At 42.2% G+C, this 27,881-nt stretch overlaps 1 protein-coding gene across 2 annotated transcripts in view; it reads right to left on the bottom strand.

The window, feature by feature from the left end:
- Positions 1-444: 444 nt before the first annotated feature.
- ST5 (suppression of tumorigenicity 5) overlaps positions 445-27,881 on the bottom strand; it is a 120,563-nt gene continuing 93,126 nt past the window's right edge. For both annotated transcript variants that reach the window (XM_030451220.1, XM_030451221.1), the window contains 9 exons: positions 20,987-21,064; positions 18,085-18,225; positions 15,039-15,187; positions 5,919-6,096; positions 4,918-4,959; positions 3,795-3,906; positions 2,590-2,829; positions 1,723-1,809; positions 445-1,340 (listed from right to left, as the gene is read on the bottom strand). In XM_030451220.1, the coding sequence (XP_030307080.1) occupies positions 1,306-1,340; positions 1,723-1,809; positions 2,590-2,829; positions 3,795-3,906; positions 4,918-4,959; positions 5,919-6,096; positions 15,039-15,187; positions 18,085-18,225; positions 20,987-21,064 (1,062 nt within the window). In that variant the 3' untranslated portion in view covers positions 445-1,305. The remainder of the gene's footprint in view (positions 1,341-1,722; positions 1,810-2,589; positions 2,830-3,794; positions 3,907-4,917; positions 4,960-5,918; positions 6,097-15,038; positions 15,188-18,084; positions 18,226-20,986; positions 21,065-27,881) is intronic.

Genomic DNA, 27,881 nt, shown 5'->3' with positions numbered 1-27,881 from the left:
CAGCCAGCCAACCATTCCTGTCCTGCTGAAGAGCCTTCACTGAAATGGAAACACCATCTCAACAGACTGCAGTTAATGTAGAAAAAAAAGCAATGAAACCAGGTGATCAGCTCCTTAGAAACTCAGGCACAGGCTCTGCCTTCTACAAGCTGTTCTTATTCTGCTCTGATTGTCTAACCAAGGTAGCACAAACCAAACCTGAAAATACCACAGCTCAGGAGCAGTATCTATGATACAAGCACAAAAAGTACTTTGTTGATAACCCATGCATAGGGAAAAAGTAAGTTTCAGGAGATGCTTCTATTAGTATAAAATTAACAGAACAGGGATATTAAATGCCTTGTCTCAGCCCTAGTGAAAAACATTGAAGAAAAATGAAACTATAGGTCATGAAACAGCAAATCTACTAAAGACAGGTTCATAATAACCACTTTGTATTTTAATTACAAATTCATTAAAAATCACAGGAATTCTGTTAAATTCATTTAAAAAAATCACACATTCTGGTTTCTTACCTACTCAGTATCAGAAACTGTAGAGGTTCACAATGAATATAAACAAACAGGTATATTTACAGAGTTTATTAGAAACATACATACATTAGGAAAGGATGTACTGTACCTACTCGTTGCAGCTTGCATGCCAAAGAATGAGATCTCCTCAGGTTTAACAGTCTTAGTGCAGAATGGATTACAAGTAGTTTACTGACCAGAGTTCAAACCACGTGGAAGTTTTGTGTTGTGAACCAAGTACCTTATTATCACCTTACTTTGTTATTTTTTTTCCAAATTAATTAGAAGGCAACAAACAAACAAACAAACAAAAGCACAACACAACTCTGCCACATGAAAGCAGCCCCGTGGGTACAGCCCCTCCCACGTACCCGAGTTCATTCACCCCGCAGTACCCAGGCATCAGTGTAGCTCTCACAAACATCCCAGGAAGTCAGTGGTTCTGCTGAGACAGTCAGCTGCACAAAATCAGCAATTCATTTTTGCACCAAGCATAATTCAATTCATACTAAAGAAAAAAAAGCACCTGTTATTCTCAGGAATATACAAATATTTACCACAGTTTTCCTTGCTCATTACAAAATCAGTTACAAAAGCTTACAGCACATTATGTACAAATTCTAACTAAATACACAGAGGAGCCATCACCTGGCACAGCAACAGCCTCAGCTGTCACTTGAAGCTGTAGCCAGCTTGCTGAGCTCTCCTCCTGCATCACACCTGGAAATGCTGCAGGTATCTCACGTGCAAGCCTCATAAATAGTCTTTGGGTTGGTATTTCAGCAGAAAGGAGTCAGTTCTTCTTGTGAAGGAACTTCATTTTGTTTCCTAAAGAAAGCACACCATCAGTTTCTACCTTATGCTGATAAGCCAAGGGCAATCCAAAGTTACTAAGGAAATGGGTCTGATTTGGAATGTAATTGCTACTGTAGAGTAATTCTTTGTGATATCAGCAGGGACAGACAACTGAGTCCCGAGTGGTCAGACACCCTTCTCCTCTCTGTCCCCAACTGGAAGTGTTAACAAGGATCAGAATTAAATCATTTTTTGACAGCTTTAAGTGTGCTTTCCCTGTTTTCTTTTTTGTATTATCTATCCCATTTGAACTGCTTGACTATGCGGTTATAATTCTCCTGTAAAGAGTTCCTAAATTAAAAACATAAAAGGCATTAAAAAAAAATTCATAAATACTTCTACAGATTTTCCTCACCAAGGCCTCGCAGAAACTTGTTCACTCCGCTTTGTTCCGTGTCTGGAAGCTCTTCTAAATACTGTTCAACCCTCTGCTCGAAGAGACCTGTGAAAGGGGGGAGAAGGAGAGAAAAAGGGATCTGGGGGGATCCTCGCCAGGCTCGATCCGTTCCCCCCGGCCCCTGCGCGCTCTGTACCCCACGCTCCACGCTCTCCGGTGCTGCCGCCGCTCAGGGGCTGCTCAGTCCCCGGTGGCACCGGGACACGCGGGGCGAGCCCCAGACCCCGCGTGAAGATTCGGCGGCGGAAAAGCGAGGGAGGGAGGGAGGCCTCGGCCGGGCCGGTACCGCCCGCTCCGGTACACGCGGCACTGCCCCGAGGCGCGGCCACCGAGTGCTCGGCTTCCCCCGGAAGCGGAGCCGCTGGAGCGCCCGGGAAGGCTCCGGGCTGCGTGGCTGCGGCTCCCGGTCCCTTCCTTCGCCGGACGCGGTCAGGGCTGCAGACCCCTCGTACCGGCACTTCCGAACGGCGGGGCCTAGCCCCGAGTGCCTCCAGTCCTGCCGTAGCCTGGCAGGGGCTGTTTGCGGGGCTGCGTTCTCCCGATGCTCTCACGTTTCCCCTGCGAGCGGTGCCTGACAGCCCCTGCCGTGGTTTCCTATGGGATAGCACAGGGGGCGGCCTGTGCATGGTTCCTCGTTTTGCCTCTGAAAGGTTTAGGTATTCAGACGTGAATACTCATCTAGTTAAAGATGTTTTCGCTACAATCCAGGCCCTGGGGAAGCAGGCAGTGTCGCTCAGAGGATCAGTCAGCCTTAGAGAATTATCTCAGATAACCGTGGGACTTGAGCAGAACACAAACCTCGTGCTGAAAGAAATCCACCCTTACCTTTAGCCCTGCATTTTCTCAGCTCTCTGTCCTGGATGAAGCCAGCAAACATTTGGGATTCCATGAAAACTTCCAAGAAGCGTCGGATACTCTTGGAGGCCACAGACTTGCGGAAAGCCTCCCTTTGGAAGGCACGCTCTCCTTTTTCATTCTGGGTTAGGAACAGGGAATAATGGCCAACTGTCTCCACAAAGAATCGGATAAAAACCTCAGACACTAATCCATTCAGGGTGTTACACTCTGCAAAATAAGGGGGCAAATAAGACACCAAAATCAGCTGCTACCAGAGCTCCCAGCATTGTCATCCACACGGGGCCAGGCACTGTCACCTAACAGCCCACTGTGCTGGTGACTGAAAGGACTTGTGCCTGGCTCCTTACAGCCCTGGATATGTGCCAGACAGGGAAAAAGGTAACAGCTTTATAATTGAGAGTGCCAGTCTACATGATTGGTGTTTCATAACCAAGAGAAAACCAAATCCTCAGGGAACAGCTCAGCAAATTAAAAATTACACCTCATACTTTAACTCTTGATTAAGTTTTCTTGGGAAGCATCTGAAAGACTCAGAATTAAAATGTTTGCTCTGGGGGAAATAAGCCTTTACCAAGGACTGATCAAAAAGGCTATATTGCAGAATTTGGGTTTTCATAACTTCTGAGATGTCAAAATGGTTTTATATATGTCACAAAGATAAGTAGAAATAAATTTCAAAAACTGAGCAAGGGCCCGTTTCATACCTTTTAACCATAGGCATTTAAATTCACCCTGGGCTGTTTTTCTAATTGCTGAAGAGAAAAATGAACCTTCAGAGGCAGCTCAGCTCCTCTTGCATTGAAACTATTTTCTGGAGGTGCCTGCTTCACCCCCCTGAATATACTGAGCACCAAGAGCAACTCCAAACTCAGACATACCCCTGAGTGTATATAGTTATCTGGACTGGATTAGGGCAAATTTAACTGCAAAACTCTGCTTAAACAAAGGCTTAGAGGTACTCATGGGAGTGCAGGCGATTTACAAAGAAATTAAAATAGGTCACTGACAATATGTTTCTGTGGGCTGATGCTATCAGTCTCATTCCCTGTGTGGTCAGGAACTTTGTTGCAAAAACTATTTGAGCAGTAAAGCCCCATCTTTCTCCTGGATGGAAAGTCTCACTGCTACCTACATGCCTCTTCATACAAGTCCCTGTTTCCACATGAACTCACCATCATCCGAATCACTATCTGAATCCTGATTTATCAGTTCATTCTTTCTCTCTAGAGCCTGCTCCAGAGCAGCCTGCAGTTTTCTAGGTAATAGTGTGTCTTCATCATCCATCTGACAGAGGGAAAATAAAATCCTTAGACCTCATTAATCATGGCACCAACTACAGCAAATACAGCAAGGTTTAAAGTTCAGAAGAAAAGCATTTTTTATCTGCTACTGTCATACCTACATAAACAAATCAATGAAAATCTATGTGCAACTATCATATATTCCCAAACAAAATTTCTTGCCAGTCTTAATAAGATTAAAGTCAGGAATTACAATCTAAAGAGCAAGGTAAACATATAGGAACTTGGCATCAGCTCTTTACTTAACGAAGAGTCCAAATAGTTTTCTTTTAGCTAAAAACACATCATGCAAAGCCTAGCTATGTGTACACACAGCTGCTCTGGTTGGTTTTAGGCAGCTTCTTTGGCTCCTGACAGTTGTTTTTATTTATATTCTAGTGTATCCTGTTTCCTGGATTTCCCCCCTGTTGGTCTCTTCATCTTGTTTAATGTTTGTTCAGCAAAAGCAAGTAGACACAAGAATCTTATCTCTGCAACTGCTATTCACCAGCCATATCTTCCAGGGAATCGTACAAGATATAGATCATACAAATTTACTCATATAATCTAACCTGCAGAGTACTATTTTTTAAATTAATTAGTGCCACATTACTGTCAGGAGATACTGATCCTTCATCTTGCTGTTTACAAGGCTCCTGCTTTTCCTACCACATTAAATTATTCTTCACCTTTCTTCTCTCACTAAGAAACTGTTCTTTGCCATTTTTGTCCTTTTCACTTCCAATAGTGTGAGTTTTCTTGCTAACATGGTATTATCTTTGGATGCTTTCTTTGCATTGTGAAAATAGTTCTTGATTTCTTCAGTCAGTCTTAATCCCTTTTGCATATGTGAAGAGTAGTTCTTACTTGCAGGTGAAACAGAAAATAAGCACAATATTTTTTTCTAGTCTCATTCCTACCACACAATTCCTGCCAATTATCAAAGGAACCTAAATCATAACATAGGAGTAAACACATTGCTAGACTGCATGGCAGCATTTCAAGCTGTACTTACCTGTCTGATGAATCGATCAGATCCCAGGTTAACCATCAAAGCCTGAACAGAAGAAAACACTACAGTGAAATATATCTGAAGAGACAGACAGCATTAATTTGTGCCTGCCTTTTAATAGTGAAACATCATCTGAATGGTTCCAAACCTCAACATGAATCAAATTCCAACTGTGTGCTTTATAAAACAAGAAGATTAAGTTTTTCTTTAGACCTTAAAGTCTTTTTTAACAGATAGATAGAACAGATCTTGTAGTAGGTTAATGCATAGAAAAAGCTAAAAAGGTTAGGCAGACCTTTTTTTCTTAAACTTAATCAAGTTACTGTGAACCAGTTTTGTTAACTACATATGAAAAGTATTTCAGAGCTGCTTAAAGAAAAAGGTGTCATTGAGGCAGCAGAGCTTCTGAAGGGTAAGAACCTGAGAGCCAGAGCTGGTAAGATGTGGGAGAGCAATGTGAGGAAAGTGACAGGAAAATAGAACACAGAATTACATGGGCCAGAAGCACAAAGACTCTTGAAAGTGAGCACAAGAACTAAATTTTCATAGAAAAAATACAGGAAACTAATAGGAGTAAGAGAGAAGAGTGTGCTTGAAGGTTGTATTTTCTGTGCTGGCTATGACTTCATGCACACTAGCATTAATGCATATTAATGCACCATGCACATTAACATTAATAGGTGGCATAGCAGGTGACACTTCATGCCTTCCTCTTCTTGTTCCAGGTACAACAAAATCAGAACAAATCAGCATATTTACACTGTACTTACTAGTTGATCAGGTTAACATTCACTTCTGTCTATCAAGGTGCCAGGTATAGGAAGAGGAGACCAATAAAGAGAAGACTAAACCTACTACTGCAGTTTTACCATGAGAATAAGGCAGAGAAGAAACAAAGAAGGCAGATTAAAAATTAAACATGAGGATTTCTGTGCAAATGGCAGGCCTTTTCCAGGGTGAGGCCACTTTTACTGTAGGCAAATAATTCTGGTGCCAGCTCCTACCTCCTCTACGGGAAGCTCCTTCAGTTTGGGCAGAGAGCTGGAGAGCAGCCCCACCAGAAAAGGGGTAGGGCAGCAAACGATGTCAATCATGGATGAGGGCAGAACAGGAATGAAGGTGTGCTGCCAGGAGAAGGGGTACAGCAGGGCCACCACAGCGTGTGAGCAGCTGGAGAGGGTGCTGGAGAGAGAGGAACAACCATGTTAGCAGAGCTTGTTCTTTATCCACAGTATCTAAGACTTGTGCATAAATCTAGTGTGTTACGATGATGCAAGTGCCCAAGGGGCTGCTCAGGTTTCCCCAGCGTGCCTTTTAACATAACACTCCTGGCTTCAGACTGCCTTTATCCCCTTCCAGTCCATACAACTTCTCTACTGTGTGCTGTCCACCTGTAGTGACTTGAAACTAAAGGTAAAAAGCTCGTCAGTTTGTTTCATTATAGCAGTCAGGAGGCACTGTGGTGTAAAAGATGAGGTTTCATGTTCCCAACAGCAATCATAAGCAGCCACATTGAAAGATGCTGAAAGTCCCAAAACAACTTTGCTTCTTAGCTGTTATTACCAGGTCAGTAGTAACAACGCATAATATTGATGTTCCACAAATAAAAGAAAATGAAAAATAAATATTAAATAAAATTGAAAAAAAACCCCGAACCTGAAGAAAACCCCTGCTGACTCAGATTTTAAGAACAAAACCAAAAAAACCAAGAATACCAACAATCAATAATTGCTTCAAAGGAAATTAGTAAAATCAACACATTTTTCTAAGGTTGCATGTATTTTTGACAGCAGCATATTTCTATTGCAATACATTTTGATGGGCTTATTTACCTACTCTAATGGCAAAGGCATTAATCTTGCTTGTAGAATACTCTAAAATACATATTGATATCCTCTAAATATAGAAGCTTATTATAATTAATGGAAAACGCCTTGCATACATTGCCCTTCCATCTAGCAAAGCTGATTCCCTTTTACAGTCACAGGGCTTCCAAATGTTAAAAATAAAGGAACATCATAAACAAGCTACTTTGGCATCAGGGGAATAAAGATAGGCTCCCCGATTCCGAGCTTTGATTTTGGAGTGAGTTACAACATCTGCTTCTTGCAGGCTGAAGATGACAGAATTTTGGATTTTTACCCAGCTTAGCATGACTGAGCTAATTTTCTCACAGTACAAACTTCTGCTGTGCTTAATGTAGCCACAAAGAACTATAAATAACTATTAACTTCAGAGCTGTTACTGTTTTGAGAATGCTGGGGGGAAATGCTGATTGCTGTTGCTGCAAGACTTGCTGGAGACTTTAGGTGGCATCAGACTGCCACTGGAATAAACTTCCCAAACATTTTCAGTTGTGGGTTCCAAGGCCAAGAGAAGGGTTTCACCTGTTTGCTCCTTGTCAGTGATTAACCTCTGAAGTTTGCTAAATGGGAAAAGTGAGACTCAAAGGACAAGGAGAGACAAGGTTGGAGAAGAACAATTGCTGCTCTTGTACTGCAAATAATGTGGGTTGTTTGCTGGGTTGTTTTGTTTTGTTTTTTAATTGGCATTTCCTTTAACATCCATCAATAGTATGTTTATGTAACGTGTTGTCTGACACAGGTTTATTGGAAAATAATGCATTTCTCTTTTTTTTTTGAATAGCAGGCAATGGTTCTACCATTGACTCATCCTTTGGTCTTGAGTGTCTGTCCTAGCAAGCATGCTGGTGTGTTTCAGAAGAGCTGAGGAGCACTGTACAGAGTCCCAACACTTTCTCAAGCTCACTTCAGTGACTCTGTGGCATTTCAACTACTACAAATTCGGTCATCTTAGCCGAGTGACTAAAAAAAGATCCACGTTAAGCTAAAAGCAGGAAGACAAACATTCTTCTGATACTCGGTTAATATTTTTTTCCTTTCTATAGAATGCCCTTTTGTAACTTGTTGTTTGACACGCAGTGCTGTGACGTAAATCAGCCCCTGCATCCTCTCCTCTCTGCTATTCCCACGCTGGGGGAGGCTTCAGGCCCCAGCTGAGGACATTGGTTTCTCTTCCAGAGCGTTCCTGGGAGCTGGCTGGGGCAGGACAGCAGCTAAAAGATGGGGAGATGTCCTGCAGCAGCAGCCTGCTCTGCTCTGCTCTGCTCTGCTCTGCTCTGCTCCTTGGGTCACACCATCCCTCTTGTCAAATGCAGAGTCAAATCCAGAGATGATGGGTGGAAGGGAACCCTCAGTTTAAATCTCTAAAATATGGTTCAGATCCAGTTTAGGGTGTTATTCATGAATTCTGCTTAGTAAAATGAAAAGAATGCCCTGATACTGCATATTAAAAATGCCACTGAAGTTCACTGCATATTAAAAATGTCTTTATTAGATTGCTTTTATCTGGGACAGCAGAATCTTAAACAAGACAAAGACTTAGATAATTAATTTTGTTTCTCAGGCTGTCTATCTGACACACATTTTCCTACTGTCCATGTACAGCTCCTCCATTGGCATCAGTCATCACAGAATCAGCATCAGAGAAACATAGTCCAAGTGGTACCAAAAGTAAGTATCTCTTGAGAGGGGACAATACAGTGAAAAATTTCTCTTTCAAAAATCTTCAGAGATAGCTCTGCTAGTTAACTTAAATCACCAATTCCACATCACATTGAACAGCACTTAGACTGTAAGACAAGGTGCTCAGTGTCTTGCAGGACTGCAAAGAAACATTCTACTCAAAGATGACAGCTATGCTTGGTAGGAAAGCAAGAAGCAGAATATCAAGAAATTGCAGGTGATCACGTACACTACAGTATGTTTAAGGTTTTCTTAAGTGTTTATGGTTCTACTTAGTGATGCTTCATAGTGCAAGCAGTTTGAGAAAAATCAGTGTTAAAAAAGGAAAGAAATGGCAGCATTGGTAACAGAGACCCAGACAGACACCAGAGGATGCTAAAAGATGGAGGGAGCTGCAAGCTGTTGTCCATTAGTTAAAGCAAGGGTGGTCTGCAGGTTCTAAATCACTTCTAAACAGAGCCTGATCTGGCTTTCACTGTAGGAAATAGAAACTCTCTGGTTACATATATGAGAAATGGGTGTTTTTGCTGTAGAGTAAAATCTGTCTTCTGGGCATGATTACATATTGGATAATTATATGAGCATTCATTCCTTCCACTGAGGGAATTAGTGGAATAAATTTTCTAGCTGGTGTGGAGCATGTTAGACCAGACAAGCACCATATTCCTGCTAATCTTAACCACTTCAAGATCTTTGGATAAAACAATCCCAGAAGAAATTTCAGCCATTCACCCTTCTCCTGAGATTACAACAAGATCTAGGAGCTATTGTACAATCAATCCACAGGTACAGTAGCTGGCATCCCCTTCTCCAGTGCATAGCTGATGGCTGAAAAAACCTTTTCCCTGAGACAAAGAACTGAACTGCCAGCCCAATAAAGGGCTGTGCCAGATATGACCAAGAGAAGACATAGTTGAGCCCCCTGTAAGCCTGGGATCAGAAATGGTTCAGACCAGTTAGAGCCTGAGAACAGTAAATTCTCCCTGACAAGAAGGTTTCTGGCATGTGTTTGTTGTCAAATTAATATCTATATTTTCTTTTAATTTTTAAAAAATTTATTCTGTTGGGGTGGTTTTTGTGACAGAAAGAAGTAAAGGAAATCTTTATTCCTGGCCAAAGTTCACTGTCTGTTTACTTGAGCACATTTTCTCTCTGTCCTACCAGATGTTTTTTTACCTTTTAACCTGCAGGCTGGCAGATTTTACAAGTTTTACAGTATGGCAGACTACTGAAAAGGAACATTCCCAAGCAGCAGGAAGTTCGTAGAAATTATATCCTACTTTTGTTAATTAAAAGTAAACAATAAGGAAATAGGGAACCAGCTTTCATTTTAGTAATCTGTCCAAAAGTTTAGCTCCTCTTGCTTTTCCACATGACCTTGGTTTGGGGCTGAAGTACAGTAGTTTACTCCTCCTACTAAAACGTTTCCATTTGCCTCCTATTTAAATTTGCATATTTTAACTTGAGGTACAACACCATGCTATGATTTTGTCTGCTACAGGGTCCCTAATATTGGTTTTCTTGGTAGACCCTGAATGACTGAGACCAGGCTGTCTCTCAGCTGCTTTCTAGTGGCCTCACAACTCTCAAAAAACCCAGATTCAAATATGAGGACAAGTGTCAACATTCTGGGCTTAACAAGAAAAGCTCTAAGCTGTCTCTGTCCACGAGATTAGGGAAATGCCATTGTTTGCTCTGAAAGCTTTTGCCCTTGTACACAAGTACACTCTGCTCCCCTTTTGCTCCACAAAGTTGAGGGACATGCCTGCAGGATGACTTCCCCCTGTATTTACATATTTATGCTTCTGTCCTGTATTACTCAGTTTCTGCTTAGAGCCCATAACCTTTGGTCAGGTCTGGGATCTGCCTGGACTTCCTACAGCTGTGCTGGGAGACAGATTCCTCCTGGCAGTCCAAAATACAGAGTCTGGGAGGTTTTTATCCTTAGCTGGAGAAAAGAGGTTTTGTCTTAAACAGGATAAAGCCTTCCCAGCTCATGGGTGCCCAGCAGCTTCTGCTTGCAACAGCACCTCTTGACTTCATGGGGCCAGCACTGCTGAGGAGGGCTTCAAGGGGGCTGCAGCACCCCAGATGTGAGACCTCTGGTCCTTGTTGGGCCAGGGGATGTGTGCTGGCAGAGGGGCAGAGAAACATGGAGGGGAAAAAGCTCTCCTTTGGAAGACAAAATAAACTGTGGCCATCCCTAAGGGAGGAAGACATTGATAAACAGGAGCTTCAGCTGTTGGGTGGGGCTTTGAGCAACCTGATGGAGTGGAATTTCCATATTTCCATAGGTTTAGGGGCATAAAACCCATTGCTGTCAACTGAGATTTTTTTCCTTGGGCCCATGTTCCACCTTCACTGAAAAGTCACTGAAGTCTCTCTTGTGAAAACCAAATTCACAACAATGAGAAGTTATTTAGCCTTTGGCGAGAGCAAGGACTCTATAGAAGCCTTTCACCTCCTCTAAAGGTTCAGAAAAGCCACTGAAAGAAATATTCTTGGATTTAGGTCTACAACAAAAAAACAAACCTCATCCAAACACCCCTCCTGACTCTGGCTACTGTTGGACTGGGCCCACATGTGAAATGTAAGCAAAATATGCTCAGAGTCTTTCACAATATAGTGGATTACAGCAAGAGTGGTTTTTTATTTATAAAAAATGGGGGTTATAGCATATGGACATAGAGATGGCCAAGGCCTTCCTTTCTCCCTCTCCAAACATTCAGGGGAAAAGCCAAAGATGCTGTTCTCATAAACAATGACATATCACCTCCTCAGCAAGCACATACACAAATTTGTTTCCCCAGCACAGAACTAAAATGAGCAGAGAAATATTTTTCTTCTAGTGTTTACTTTCTATTTATTTTCTGTTGCTACCTTTGTGCCTGCAGCCATGTCAGTGCTCTCTGAGCCCCACTGGTTCTGCATCTCCTGCCCAGGCTTTTAAACTGCACCAGAGCACCTCTCCCTTCACTGCTGGCAACTGTGGGGTTGATTCAGAGTTGGGGTGGATGGGCAGAATGTTGGGGACATAAATAGGGGCCCTCAGAAGGGACAAGGATTGAACTGGGGTGAGACACAGCATCTCAGCTTCCAGCAGATGTATTAGGAATGGGAGAGTTAAGTTACTTCTTTATGAGTTGTTGCTATTGTTGTTATTATTTCAAGTTTCTCTATTGTAATCTTTGTTTCTCTGTTGTCTTCTTGACTGTTCATGGAAAGCAAAATACTGAAAGGTCACTGGCAGCTTCAAACTAATTTTTGAAGGTGAGCAAATAGCCACAGGAATTTATTAACCCAATTTCAAGCACAAAAAATATGTAAGCAACTTATAAGGGGAAAGAAAAAGCCCAAAACCTAATTGCATATAACTAATGAAGGCAATCTCACAGTCCTGTCATTCAAAACTTTACTGTCGTGTCCTTGTTCCTAGCAGCACTGTGCTGAAAAATGTCAACTTCTTCTGTGCAAAGATCAAGGACTAACAATTTTCACATTCTGGGCAATATAAGAACCATAAATAACGATTTACTGAATGAATGTCACTTCACTAAGCATGACTTTCTCAAACTTGTATAATGTGTGAAATCACTTATTGCTAGGAGACCTCTTAAAAAGGCAGCCACAAAACCTCATAGCATCTCATTGAACCCTAAACCTCAATGTCATTTATTTCTAAGCTATTTTTTGGGTACATGCAGAAATCAAACCCTTGTAAAATCTTTTTAATTTCCTGCTTCAATCTTTGGGCCCACAGACTGGACCTGTAAGACATTTCTCTACTTTTTTTCCACATTACTGGTAAACTCCTTTGATTTCAACTGTGACGCCCATAAATAAAATTCACATCTGAGAAGGCAAAGGTTCCAAGACAGAGAGTGATCAGCTCAAAGCCAGAGTGTTTCATTTTAGACTTCATCCCCATTTAAACCATGAAAACCTCAGTAAGTATAGAAGTTAAATCCACTGTCACTTTCTCCAGCCCTCTGTTGAAGGACTCATTATTAGCTTCTATTTTACAGTACCTCCTAGACCCCCATGCTGGAAGGGGCCTCACTGGATGAAGCAGAGCTGCATGCACACATAAAACAAGAAGCAGTCTCTGTCCTGGAGCATTTAGGGTCCCAAGCAGTCCAGACAAAAGGTAAGAAAGAGGAGCTATGTTTCCAGCATGTGCCACAGTTGGAGGGTTCAGAAGGAGAGCTCAGGAGTGAAAGGTCTTAATCCAAGGCCTTATCTTGCATATCAGATTTTGTTATACTATTTCTAAACAAACCAAGGAATATTTATGTAATAAAGGGTACATGTAAATATAATAAATTATATGTAGATAAACCTTTTTGTAAGAAAGGTTCTTTCCTTTCTTACAGGAGCAATCACAAGCCTCAGAGGTTTCTTGGATCCATCTGAATTCTCTCTTTCTTTAAGTACCTTCTGATGGCCCTTAAACCATTGGCTCCAACTCACAACAGAAACAACAGTTTGATGGAGAAACAACAGATTTAGCAGGAGAACAAAATGTTTAGCTTTATGTTTACCAAAAGAGATCTTTATTATTTTAGGTTCCTGTTAGTCTCAGTGCTCTATATCTCTGTGCCAAGAAGGGAGAGCAGCAGCGTTTGGTGTGTAAGCAGGACTCTGGGTCCTGTCAGACCAGACAGCTACCAGGAGAAGGGTGATTGCATGGGCAAGCTGAGCTGCTAAGCTTCCAGTCCAGCTTACAATGTGTGTAAAATCCTGGCCACCTGATGAAGTACTGGGTTACCACAAACCCTCAGTGTCAGCAGCATGACTGTTTTCCAAGCCAGGAAGGGTTCCATGCATCCCTCAGAGCTGAGGATATCTCCTGCAGCAAGCTATCCCTGCAGTACTGTGTCTATGGTCCATGGACTGAAGCTCAGGATACTTTTGCCAAGGCAAGACAACCCAGGAGTGACTGGCAGCTCCAAAGCAGAGCAACAGCTGGCAGCAGCACATCCCTCCTTTCATCTGTTCTATTTCTGTGACTTTCCACTCAAATCAGTGTGCCAACTGAAGGAGCACAGACCTGTATCATTCTGAGTTACAGTCAGACTTGTGGGTGCTACTAATGCTGCTAAAGGAATAGTGAAACAGAAACAGGCAGAATGTTGTAACTAATCAAGCTGTAGAAAAAGAGTCAGAAGGAGCACACCAGCAGTACCTTCAAAAGCCACCTGCCCCAATATTCATGGTGTGACTCACGTATCTACTGAAGTACTGCAGAAACCCTGGACTAGCTCCACAACCCTCACCAGGAGTTTATGGGAAATTAAATCACCCCAAATGGCCTTTCAAAATGAGGGTTGCTGACAGGAAAAGGGATGAAATAAAATGTTCCTGTTGTTGTAGACAACTAAAAAAACTGACTGCTGAGAAAGTAACTTTATAACCTGAGAAGGCTCTGCAGCTTTAAGAAATTCTCCCCTAAAGGTTGTAAAGCTTTTACTATGCAAAGTATTTTTGCTATTATATACACTGGCGGCCACTAAGTACAGCTATTATTTCTGGAGGTCATCCAGAGAAGGTTCAGGGCTGATAAAGTCTTTAACAGAGTTTGTTTGGGTAGATCCATCTGTGTTTTTAACCACCCATATAGTCTTCTCTGTCCTTTTAAAATGGATGTTCCTGAGTCTAATAACTCATGGTCTTTATTTTTATTTCCCATCTTTTATATGTATCATGCCACAGCAAAGAGCATCATCTTTACAGTGTCCACACTTTTATATATGGATTACACAAGCATCTAAAAAAGGGTTGATCCCTTGCTGTGGGACAGGGGTGCAGCCTACACAGAGCTCCCATGTCCCTGGTAAAGGCCATAGGAAGTTGTGACCTCTTGTTCTCACTCCTTACACCTTGGGGTGAGTTCATGCCTCAGAGCAGCCACAGAGGGGAGATTGCAATCAAAGAGCAGGGAAATAAGATGTATGTTGAAGGGATGTAGCAAGGAGTCCAAGATGGTGCTTTGGAAAGGAAATGTTTTCAGGTCATGTGAGCACCAGGGAAAATATCCTAACTAGTATGGAGGGACCATAACAGCATTCTTATCACTCCCACTGGATGGGGTTGGTAGTGCAGGATTTGAAACCTATCCCCATTACAAACTATTGTAATCAGACTCATTGCTCTTCATGGAGCAGAGCACGTGGACCCTCAGCACTCCACTTCCCTGCCTGGCTGCACTGGTTGGCCAAAAGGTGAAGCACCTCAGACACTACCTCCTCTACTGTTTAAGGATACTCTGTTCCAAAACCTGAAATTAATTATTGCTGTATTTCTTCAAAACCCTGTGCAAGCATCTGCTGACTATAAAGCAGGTGAGTACTGGTATCACCATTTTACAGACAAGAAATTAAGACAGAGCAAGTGTCTTGTAGCTAGAAAGCTCCAGGGAATGCGTGCCTTGCTTGATTCAAATAACTTCTATCGATGTAGAAATTATTTAAATCCTGCAGTGAGAGGAGTCTGACAGTCATTATGGACATTTCATAAAGCTTTTTGTCTCTGGAGATAGTACTGTTCTGAATGTGTGATTCAGCTTCCTTTGTCACTTACCTGAGCTTATCTGCCACAAAAATCACCCGTCGCTCCAAGAGGAGAGAAGCAAAGATCCTGATGATCTGCCGGACGCTGAGGCACTTGAAAAGGCACTCGAAGTCCACGTGTTCCAGGCGTGAGTCCATGGGCCTCCGCAGCTCAATGACCTGAACACATCCAACAAACATCAGTCAGCATCACTGAGCAGGGATGACAGTCTGGGGACACCCAGCAGCCCAGTGCTGGCCCTCCATTTTCCACATTTCCAAATGCTCCACATTTTCCTATTGAGGGGACACAGGGAACGGCCCCCATCCTCTTTTGCAAACTGAGGCTGGAGGCACAGCACCCCAGAGAAGGGGCATGCTACACAGTTTGCTGTCACGTCACTCTTCTTCCCAGAATACAGTTTCTGCACATTAAATCTGCTGCCATTTCCAAGGGAAGCATAATTCTGCCTTCTGGACACCCTGTCAGAGGTGTAAAGCCTGGCTGGGTCAACAGTATGAAGCAGGTAATGAAAGGGAAACACTGAAGCCAGAAGCTTACAGGGTTAAAGCAGCCATAATAAGAAGGTAAACTCCATTATAAACTTGGCTAGCAATTCAAATTAAAATCTAGATAGGAGCCAGGGGTTGAACTTAAAGGCCAGGCAAAATTTAAACCAAATTTACTGAATTTTCACTCTTCTTTGACACATAATTCACTACATAATGTTTAAAACCTTTTTTTGTTGTAAAGATATGTACATATAAATACTTAACTGGGGAGTCAGGAAAAGGTCTTAGATGGTGGCTTGTGACATGCCTTTAAAGTCTAATTTTCATACTTCCTCCATGACCTCAGGCCCTCTCCTTCCTTTTCTCAAATGCTTTTTGCTCGATTCCTTTATTAAATCTTCCTTTTACTCTGCAAGTGGCATGCTCAGATGTGGAACTTGAAGGTGGAGGACAGAAAAAAGAAGAGGGAAAATACCATGAAGAAGAGAGTAATAGAGGAAGAAAAATATGAAGTGCAAGACAGCAAATGATGAACTACTGAGGAATTTGAGAAAACAGAAGGGAAAGGGGAAAAGTTGGCCGACTTGAAGCTGTGTTGAAATATCTGAAGACATATTAACAGGAACATATATACATCTCCTTCTTTCCATATGCCCCCAAATCACCACCACTTTATTGCTTTATATGACTTTTATGTTTTCATGCACATGACATCACATTCCACAAGCATACTGTATTGGGTTTAAACTTGAGCAGACCTTAAAAAACTCCTCACAAACACACCATTTTGAGGGTATGATCAGCAACAAGACCATAGGATTCTTTAAACAAAAGCTGTTCATACCAGTTTAGTTGTAATATTGTTTGTGATTGGTAACACAAGACTGTAAAAAGAAAGTCACTCTTAGAACAATATCTATGTACAGATCTGATTTTTTAAGCCTGAAACACAGAAACATTATGGTGCCAGAGTATTATATATCTGTCACTCAGCTGTTGCCTCAGACAGCAGTAAGACTCAAACTGTGGAGTGATGCTGTACCATAAGCAGCTCCTCAGGAAACTGCCTGCCTGCCCCTTTCTTGTATTCAAGGTCCCCACTTCCAATCTTTAGCACTGGGATAGCAAACTTAAATCCTGTTTATGTGCCAACCCATGAGGAGTTGGTTTTTCATCAAATCTTTCAGTACTAAATTCTTGCTGTGGGGTAGGATGCAATGCAAGTCATGGCAGCTTTTGCAAATGCCATGGATGTTTTCTGTAGCCTGGCAAAGCCTTCTGCTTCAGTCTGCTCATCACAAAGAAATATACTGTCTGCTTCCCAATTAATCATCATCTTTGTTTAGGCCAAGAGGAGCCACAATGGAAGGACAAGATTCTGTTCCTAATTAAGCCAGAGCATTCCATTTAAATAACAAGTTTGTACTAGCATAATAGATAGCAAAACTCATCCAGAAGGGAGTTATTTGTTTGTTTAGAATTATCTCAATATTTTTCTCTGGGACAGTTCAGAAGCTTGAGCAGAGGATAGAGAAACTGCAGATCCATGGTTCCCAGATACATTCACATCAAAAAAGCATTATTAGATCTTGCCACAGCAATGCCAATCAGCCTTTCAGTTTTCCTTTGCTTTTCCAGAAGAAAATGCTTATGACTTAAATATGCCTTGCAAGTCACTTAGACAAGGAGCCCTTGACATTTAATATCAAGCGGCATGACAGGCCCACTATGTTGAATTCAGTGGCATTACACTAGGAGAAAATATGATTCAATGTAGAAACAGCAATAGCACTGTAAAACTAACCCTAAGGAGTGAAAATAATCCTAGAGAGGAATTTCCTTCCTGTTTCACTACCTGGACCAAATTCTATTCCTATCTGAAGTAATGTATTTCCTCTATACAGTTGTCTGTCTGAATGGAGCTACTGTACACTTATATAAGGACAGGCAGGGAGCAAAATTTGACATGGCAAATGCCTGGCAAGCCTCAGGTTACAAAAACATTTTAAACAAGGCACCAATATTGCTGTTTTCCATTGAGGTCTACTTGTATAATGCCAGGCTTCTAGCTACTTCAGTCAGTCATGAAAGGAAATCAAATCTATTGTATGTGCATTTTAATACTGCTGTTCATCCCTCCTGCCAAAGGCCAGGACCAGCAGTAGTGAGGTTTGCCATGGCAACCAGCTACTGAGCTGTTCACAGGTACAGCCACTGCGGGAAACTTACAGTTGCTTCTTATCACTGTGACAAAGCCCAGCAGCACTGTAGTTTTAGTAGCTATGCATACTGAGACATCTGCATTGTTTGTGGTCTTTTTCTCAAAAATGACTTTATTACTAAATGTAAAATAAAGAATACACAGCAATAAATGTGCCTATAATCATCAGTGGGAACTAGCATTAGCATATCAACACTTGTGCAGCCCCTGGACTGCTCGTTGGGGCTGTGCCACCTCACACACTGCAGTGCTGGTACTTCTCCTCCTGGTTGGCTTTTGCTGTTTGGTATCAGATGGGTGAAGGGGGAGACTTTGACTTTTAATGTTTGCAGTTGATTTTTACCTCATTTCCAGCTCCAGGCAGAAAAGTTTTGACTTTGATTGTCTTTCCAGGTGCAGGAAAAGGAGATTCCATTAGACTCCTCATAAATGGATAAACCAAGGCAGCAGATATTCCCCTTCTCCTTTCAACTTCATCCAGGATCTGATCCATTAGTAAGACATAAGAAAGAGACAGAATATGTCAGCACCATATACACTTTTGCAGCACCTTTTGACCCACATGTGCCTGAGCACATGACAGACCTAAGTTTCATTCTCCTTTGCCATGCATTTCTTCAGGACTGTTAAGGCCACAGGATTCTATTTTACTCTAAAAATTGTAAGTTTTACAGTTACAAAATGGAGCCTGCTTGTGAATCCAGTTAACAAAGCGGCAAGAAAGAAGTAAAGAATCTAAAGAGGAGAAAGAAGATTCATCATGGAAAAAGGAGTCTATCTTGTTGGGAGTTTGCCTGAACAACAGGGTGAGCTGATAGAGAGAAAGATCAAGAGAAACCTCATGATCAGAAGGCAGGTCAGAGTCAGGTCTCAGCTGTACATCTTGAAATTTCTGTTAAGGAAAAACACTTTCTTCTGCCTGGACACCTCTTCCACTTCAACTGAGAAAGCAGGAAAAAGCCAGACCAGCAAGAAAAGCAACACTGCCAGACTTTAATACCAGCAGAGCTCCATCAGGGAGGAAATGGCAGCAGCAGAAGGTTGCAGCCTGTGCTGAGCTGGAGCCAGCCCTGAGCAGCCCCATGAAGCCTGCCCAGCTGTACACACTGGGTGCCTGCATTAAGGTCATTTTCTGTTTCACATGACACAGAGCAGGCAATCTGGTTTTGAAATGAGCAGATGGAACTTCTTAGAGATAGAGAGGACTATTATTCTCCTCTCTCTTTGGTCACATGGGCCAACATAAACTAGATCACAGCTAAGTTTTCCCACATTAGACAGACCATATAGATGATAAACCTAAAGATGAGAAATCAAGCTTCAAAGCAGCTAATGGTTTGACCTGAAATAGTGATCTTTTAACCACCACTCAAGAGCAAAAGGCCATACAAAAGTTAGCAGGTCTGAGCCAGGCATTTTTCTATGTTTCTCTTGGAAGTAATTTTCACTGAAACAGAGAACTGAAAGATACTTAAGCTCCAACTGGTGACTTACAATGATAGATAGTGACACCCAATGCCAACAGAGGCATTCACTGGTTTTCCTTTTCCTCTGGAACATAGTAAAGACCTACCAAAAGTAAAGCTGACCCTATATGCATAGTTTGCATTCCAGTCTGCAGAAGTGGCAGATAGCCATCACTGATGATATGGATTTCATTCTTGATGTAATTTGTAGCACAGGAATGATCTTCACCAAACAAAACCAGCTCCCCTGATGGGAAGCAGCAATGAACCAAAGCTATGCCCTGGTCCCTTAGTGCTCCTGCATGCTGCCAGCACACAGTCGGAAGGTGCCCAACATCTGTCTCATTTCTGCAGCTACTATTTGATGCCTTGTGTTGCTGGTGTTGGGAGCCATATGTGTGTCATATCTCAGACCCAACAATCTTTATGATTGAAATAAAAAGGAGCATTTAAACCAAATAAAAGTTGAACAGAGATCTCAGAAGATAAAATGGTCAAAAACATCTGTTGAGACCATGACCAAATGAACTGGATGGAAGTAAGAATATCTGCAGTTCTCAAGACTGTCAGAGCACCAGGTATCACAGCAGTGAGCATAAAAGGCTTTGAGGAACATGAAAGTAATGCAGGCTATCAGAAACAGTATGATAAATATTTTATAACAGAGGATTCCTTTTGCTCTCCTGATAAATAATATCCAAGGTTTAATACCTCATTGCCTTTCATCATTGACATTTTTCTGTAAAGACACAGTGCTGTGTTTTGATTAATTTGGCAAAGTGCACCACCATGATTGTTCACCTCTTTCACTACATTTGTCAATTAGGACAGCCCAAGTTCCTCTTACTAGGATGGAAAAAGAGGCAAACTTACATCTCCAGAATCCTCTCTCCATTCACACCACATCTGTCTTCAAAACCAACAGGAATGCAAAGGCTCAGACTCTTCCTCCTTCATTTAACAGCTGTTTCATCCAAACCCTTTCCACATGCAGAGCTTGGAGTGTGTGCTAAAGAGCTGTGCTAAATCCAGCCCAGGGCTGGAGTCAGCCCCATGTGCTGCCAAAGCCCTTGCTTGCACCCTGGTGCTGGCACCATCAGGAGGTGAGCAGCCCTTTGTAGGACAGTACCTCTGTGGCCTGACTCCAGTGCCATGGGGTCCTTTTGTGGCCCAATCTCTCCACAAGCTGGGAGGTGAAAGAGAGCACATGTCTGTTACAGTCTCATTCAGGACCCAATAAGCAATTAAGTGGCAGCCTTCCTTCTTCTAGGTAAACCATATCAAGATATGATGCAACTTTGGATTCTTTACTGTGGAGGCCAATTAAAAGATTACCCCTGCTTTCCTAGCTTCCTGGGATATAAAAATATGTCAGTAGAATTAAACATGCAGAATTCACTTATCAAATAATAATTTTTCTTAACCTCATCATTCCACAGAGTAGTGGAGTAAAAGTGGTACTGGAATATTATGCAAACTGTGGATGCCAAGAATCACAGCTCAGCACAGAACAGCTTTAGAATACAATGGAAAAAACATCAGTCAGTCATATCATACAGACACCCAGATGGCTTTTGAATCAAGTTCTGCCTCAGTCACAGAAATAATAAGACATTCTTTGATGAACCAAATAATAGGTCTGGAATATCCAAACCAGCAACTGTTAAATAGTTATCTCCCACCAAAGGAAGAAATTCTTCTCATCTTGTTGATGACTATGGATGTGTCTCAGTAATTAATCCAATTAGAAATGCAATATTGGAAAAAAAATCATCCTACCTTGGAAAATAAGTCAAAGCATCCCAGTCGGCTGATGACACAATAAACTTCAGGTAGACGTGGGCCTTTTCCACTTGGCTGATAACAGTAAAAAAGAGATAGATATTACATATTCATTTGGAGTCACAAGGAAATACACCTCTCTCTCTGGTCACACAGTTGGCCATCGTGTGACATTTTTCACCATCCATTTTATCCAGCAGCTCTTGGAAAAGCATTGTATTTCTTCCATATGACAGGAAACTAAAAAGCATAAATAGAGTTTATCCACTTTGGAAATCACAGCACATTGGATCTGTATTCCAATACCTCTCCAGCCTGTGGCCATAAAACCACACAACTACACCTGTAAGACATGCCTGTCCTATCACTGTCCTCTGCTCCTGCTGCAGAAGGAGGAGTGGGGCCACCCTGGGGCTGTGTGTTGGGAAAGGAGAACTACAATGCTGTAGAAAGCTGTGATGGTTTTAGTTCCTCACTCACTCAGTGATGTTCAGAGAGCTCAGCTTACGGAAAGCAAGCTCATAGACCTAAACAAAGTCAAGTTGCACAAGCTAAATCATTAACTTCCTCATACTCATGCATGATAAACGTGAAACTCTTAAATAATTCCAACAGCAGCAAGTATGAACCAACGATCCACACACCTCAAAGAAACCCCACTCAAGAACCTATGAAGACCATCCCTTGTGACCATCATATTGAAGTTATCTCCTAGAGAAGCAGTTTCAAGAGTCCTGACCAGCACGTGTTCCCTCAGCATGCTGCAGTCTGCAGCCCTGCATACACAGCTGCAGGGAAAGGCCCCTCAGCACTGTGGGCAAAGCCACTTGCTGGGAGTAGCTTTTTCACTGGAAAAGAAGTAGAATCAGCCACCACTGAGCACTTCAGAAAATCCACACTCACTGGCAAGGTCCTTAGAGCTGTGAGCTGGTCTGGCTGTGTCCTGCAGATGCACAATGCAGGCAGATGGCAGTGACATCCATGCACAGCAGCTTCCCTCTCTATTTTTAATAACCTGCCACACAGCATTCCAGTTTTGCATATTTGTAACTGATTTTCACCACACCAGCAGGCACAGACTTCCTAAGGGCTGTTATTTTAACAAGGCAGTTTGTTGACTTCAGATGCAGTCACATGTGGTCCCAAGATACAACACAAAGAAGTCCTGATGCTGCTTGCTCCAGGAGCTGTGGCTCTGGAGGCTGCTGGGCTGCTAGCAAACCCCAGTACAACAGCAGCAAAAAGCTGAAAGTGGGGTCTGAGGCAATAGGTGAGGCTGCTTACTTCCTTGCATCCCATGGAGTCAACAGTGGCTCCAAAAGATTCACTTGGCCTCCCCTCACCTCTTTGCTCAGATGCACATTATTGATATGCAGCAGTGAGAGAATCATCTCCATTAATATCAGCCCTGTGATAAAGGATCTCAGTCACTGTTTCCATCAGCTTCTGCCCCCTTGTACACAGCCAAAATGGCTCATCATCTCCTTGGTATCCACAAAGAAGGCCAATATATTTTTGTGTTTGTCTCATCATTAGACTCTGCTGATAGGGTGATTAACTTCCCTGTAGTGTGTTTGACATCTATATGCCACACAGATGTTAATCAAGAGAAACTGAGGGGTAGCTATGCTTTTTAAAACTGAATATTGCAATCTAGATTTGGACAGTCAGCAGGTGCCTGCCTGTTATAATAAAGACCTCAAAAAATACCAAAGCTAAATGAATACAGCTGAGTCTATTTTAGGATCCAAACCTGCTTGCTACACGTCACATCTCTGGAAAAGCAGAGCCCTTTTTTGTCCATATTAGGTATAAAACCCTTTCTAAAGGCACTGAGTGATTATATCAAGCATGTGGGATTTTGGTTAAAATCATTGTGTCAAATCTACAGGAATGCCGAAGCCATGCCAGGAGCTTTGGATAGCTTCCAACCAAGAGCTGTCTCACTGGGTGCCAGTAAAAACATCACATTCCTGGGTCATCTATGAGAGCAGAAACAATAACTGCTTAGTGCTTACTCAAAGATTCTCCTTTATGAGATACCATTGCTTTCAAACGTCTTAAAGGCTACAAGTCTCTGGGAGCTGGGATTCTTCCCTCCTTGCACTCACTGTATAGCAACCTCCTTTTCTGTTATTTCAGAGACATCTGCAAACAGCACAGCTTCCCAAAGACACACAAATCCTCTGTAATAGGTAAGAAGCAAAACCCTCAGGCAGAGCCACTGTGAGGGACAGGACTTCTTGAATTTTGAACACTGGCAACCCTTCACATAATCTCCTTCTCAGCCATTTAGATCCCTATCAAAGACAGATCTAAAACACCTGCTCTAAAAAACCTTCTCTCTTCCCAGAAGGAGTGTTTTCAAGGGGAAGACTGTTTTCTACAAGGTAGCTACAAAGGCTTAAAGTCATATCCTTCAAGGTTCACTCTTCCACATGATGAACAGGTCCAGTTCAGCTGTATGGTAAAGTCACACAGCTGAGTGGCACCTGAGTGTCTCTGCCTGGATGCACTGCATTCCTCCTGGAAGAAGAGAGAGGGAATGGAGGGATGATGTTTTGATTTGTTTTCAAATTGCTTTCATGGAGCCCAGGATATTTTCAGCCATAGTTCAGTATCAAAATCAAAATGCTAATGAGTTTTGTTGCTAATGAGACAGTTTCCCAAAAGGATAAACATAAACTGACAAGAACTTGGCTATGAGATTGAGGAGCTGAGATCTGCATCAGGACTGGTTGGCAAGTGGCTGAGGACAGTCTTTTATAGTGAGTTTAATCTGAAGTTCACTGACTGAACACTCCAACTCTTACTTGGCAGGAGAAAGAGGAGATTTTTGCAAAAAATAAGCCTGAAATTTTAATCTTTCAAATCACACCTCCCTTCTCACTTGCTCAAAATCTAGGAGAGCCTTCAGGGATCTCCTCCCAGTCTGGCATAGCACACTTTTCCCAGCACATTTCTCCTGCTCAGTTATATGAGAGCAACACACAAGTTGATAGGGTTTGTATCTTGAATGGATGAAATTAAGAAGATAGGGGAGATGCTTCCCATGAAGATTTTACTGCATATACTAGATAAGGCTTGGCAGTTTCAGAAAAAGACATGCTGAAAATCAACAGGGCTCCTTCTTGGGAGTGTTGCAGTTTTGTTGCTGGCTTAATTTAAATAATGACATCTACAAATACAGAGACTGAAAAGGAGCTTTGCAGAAATCAAGTTACTGTGTCAGATGAGATCACTATCACATCCTCATGGACACACAAGCCCTAGCCTCACCAGCAAGCCAACGTATCCAGAAACAGAGATGTTTCTGACACCCTAATGATGTCAGAAATCGAAATAACTCAAATGTTGAGAGTCTAAAATGAATATGTGAGTCACAAGCCAGCTTCTGTGGCAGCTCTTGATTCCATGTTAAGACCAATCCAGATTCATGACCAGTCCATGAGAAAACTGTGGGTGTTTTAAATCCAAAAGCTTGTCTTAAGGTCTTCATGTGGAACATGAACTTCTAATGCCAGAGCACCCAATGTGTACAGGGTGTCTGGGGAGGGAAGAATGGAGGGAAGAAGGCAAAGGGAGAAAAAGGTTTTCTACTGAGCTTTTTTTTCTGTTCTGTGAACATCAGTCTTCAGCCCACAAAACTGCTTTCAGAGCATAACAAATTCTCCTCTTCTGCCCCAGCGAATGCAGGATGAACTCCTTCCACCTAATAACTGGTTTTCATGTTTTAATATACACAGTTCATGTTCAGGCATCCACTCTTCCACTGACTCCTGGGGCTGGCTTGCCTTAGCCTGGAAAAGTGCTGGAGGAGCATTTTTTTTGTGCAAGGGGGGGTAGGATAAGGTGAAACAGGAGGTGGGAACTGGACTCTTTTCACAGACGACCTTCAACAAGACAAGAGGACACAGTCTTAAGTTGTGCCAGGGGAGGTTTAGGTTAGATATTAGAAAGAATTTCTTCACGGAGAGGGTGATCAGGCTATGGAATGGACTGCCCAGTGAGGTGGTAGATTCTCCGTCCCTGGAGACATTTAAAAAAAGACTGGATGTGGCACTCAGTGCCATGGTCTAGCAACTGCTCCGGTGGGTCAAGGGTTGGACTAGATGATCTCTGAGGTCCCTTCCAACCCGGCTAATTCTATGATTCTATGATTCTATGATTCTATTCTTTCTGCAAGTTACCAGCCAAGAAATTCTGACATTGCCAGGCTTTCTGCTCTGAGAACTGGGTTTTTTCAGTTGGGTGTATAGGGCAGCCTATAAGATAGAAATGTGTCTCCTGCTGTTACCATGAACCAGATGCCAGCTGTGGCAATGAACTGTGGGACACTGGTTTTAGGATGCAGTTAACTTACACTCTAGTATTGCCACACAGGCTGGAATTAGCACCCCTCAGCATCTGCTGCAACTCCCATGGCAGTAAAGGCCAAAATGCTTGTGAAGATCCCATAAAACAGGAGCGTACATACCACAATGTCCCTGGGGATAGAAGCTGGCATAGCTGTGGATCCTGGTCACAATGCCACTGACAGCCCAGGCTGCCGAGGAGCTGCACTGGATCCAAGCATCTCCCAAAGGATACAGGCCTGGTATCTCTCTGGCTGTCTACACCATTTTTTCTGGGCTCTAGAGACTATTTGTGCCCTCCCAGTAAGGAAAGTTTTTGCAGATTTTCCAGTGCGTAGGTCTTGCAGCTGAGGCTCTGTCAGAAAAAGCCCACTGAGAAAGTCCCTGTTTTCCCCACTGTGATCCTTGTATACCCACCATGCTCTTACTGGGCACAAGCTGTGGGGCTGCACTGATAGAGAAAAGCTGAGACTACTGTCACAGCCTTTAGATTAGAAAGTAATCTTTTAACATTTTAAATAAAGGCAACCACTAACATAAAACTATACACTAAAACAATTTTTTAAAATCTGTATTTTACAAAGTACACTTAGATTCATATTCAACTTCACCCCTGTTCCCTCTCACCATGTGCTCCTGCTGTCCTCATGCTCATGCTCTGCCCAGGCTGCTGCCCCATGGCACTGGGGACATTGCAGTGTCCATTGGAGGGGGACATGGCTGGCTGGGGGAGGTTAAGCCCTCAGCAGGAACTGCTAAGTCATCTTTGCTACTGACATGTGTCAAAGAGCCTCATCCCAAGAACAGCTCTGAAAAGAGCCTAGCAAAAGCTGATGAATTAGCATGGAAAAGAAGGTTAAATTAATCTGAGTTATTAAAAGAAAAATGTCTTATTTGCAGTAAAATGGTGTAGTATAGAGAATTAATATCTCTACAATACATTGGCCTCTTTCCTTTTATAAGAGATACATGCTCCTTACATCAAGTCACTAGGACAGTAGTTATATGATTGCCTCAGAGGTATCACAGTGTAACTGGAAAACTTCCTGCTATCTGTGGAAGGGCAGATTGTTTGCTGTGGTACAATAGGTTACATTCCATTCTAATCCTGTGCCAAAATGAAACAAAACAATACAAGTACATATAAAGAGGATACTGTATGGGATTTGTAATACAAACAGAACATAATTGTCACTGCATCCCTTGAGGTAGTTTTGGCAGGGTTTTAGCACATATACACACCCCAAAATAAAGGGGTCTGGAAGAATCTGAAATCTGAAGGCAGAAAAGTAGAACAGTTTGTTCATGTCACAACATGCCAAGGAAGAACAAGGCTGAGAAAAAGCATTTGTTTCATAAACAAAGGAATCATAACACCAACCTCCACAGAAGACACAGACAGTCATGCTCACAGATCAGGCTGGTTGGCCCATCCAGGCATGGACTGCCAAATGGTCTAGAGGGGGTAGATATTTTTTGATGTCTGGTTGATTGATTTTTCTTATAGCCAATTGAAGATAAAACCAATATTCAATGCTGTCTCAAAACACTGTTTATATAAAAATGTAGTTGTTATATAAATTCTGTTCCTGGTATCTCCTAGCATGCTAAACTACCTTCTGCACCACCTGAAAGTCAGTGTTCTATCTTTGTCCTGCCTTTAATGTAGAGTAGATTTCACTGAGCCTTAAGTAAGCAAAAAAGAAAAGCTCCATTAACCATTCACTGAGAAACAAATTCAACATTCCTGTGAATACATCATTTTTGTTATGGCTGATTATTTCACTCTTAGCCTGGTCCAGGATCAACTGTTTTGAGCTTCACAAACATAAGCTCTGTGCATGACTCCAAACTTGCTACCATTCCCAGCAATGTAAAAGTTGTAAACCACCTTTACCTAGTAGATTGAAAACATTTCATAACTTAATTCTAGCCATCATTTTCTGTGGTTTTGTTATTTTCTTCTTAATATACTTTATTATCCTTTTAAATGACAACACATAAAAAAGTAATTGAATTGAAATGCCCTACATCTTGTTCTGCTTATCTACACCAAGAAGGATACCTTCAGGAGGGTCCATCTGTTTCTCTCTGAATCACCATCTGACCAGCCCTGGATTTACTGCAACACAAGTCTTCATTGACATTTCTTTCTCAAATATAAACCTTGCTCTGGCCCACACTTACACACTGTGTTACACAGACTGAGTCTGTGATGTTACCTGGCAAATACTGCCCACAGAATTGATAAACAAGTTTTCTGTTATGTTAGTTTAAACAAAACTTCTTACAAATAGAGGAACCACACACAGCAATACCTCCCAGACAAGAGCATCTGCTGTCTGCACGTCATGGAGCTTTGCCATAGGCAACGAGCAGGGTAAGAGCATGGTCATGAGGAGGCTCCAAAGGAGCCTGAGAACCTGAACTTCCCAGCACTGACATAAGCTTACTGCATGGCTCTGAGAAAATGCTGACAGTGTCCTGCTGTCCACCACTATTGCTCTCCTACATGACAGGGTGGCTTATTTACCTAC

Source organism: Calypte anna, chromosome 5 (genome assembly GCF_003957555.1).
Source record: "Calypte anna isolate BGI_N300 chromosome 5, bCalAnn1_v1.p, whole genome shotgun sequence".
In the NCBI taxonomy this organism is placed as follows: domain Eukaryota; kingdom Metazoa; phylum Chordata; class Aves; order Apodiformes; family Trochilidae; genus Calypte; species Calypte anna.
Note: the sequence above shows the minus strand (reverse complement) of the source record. Positions and strands in the feature narration are given on the sequence as shown.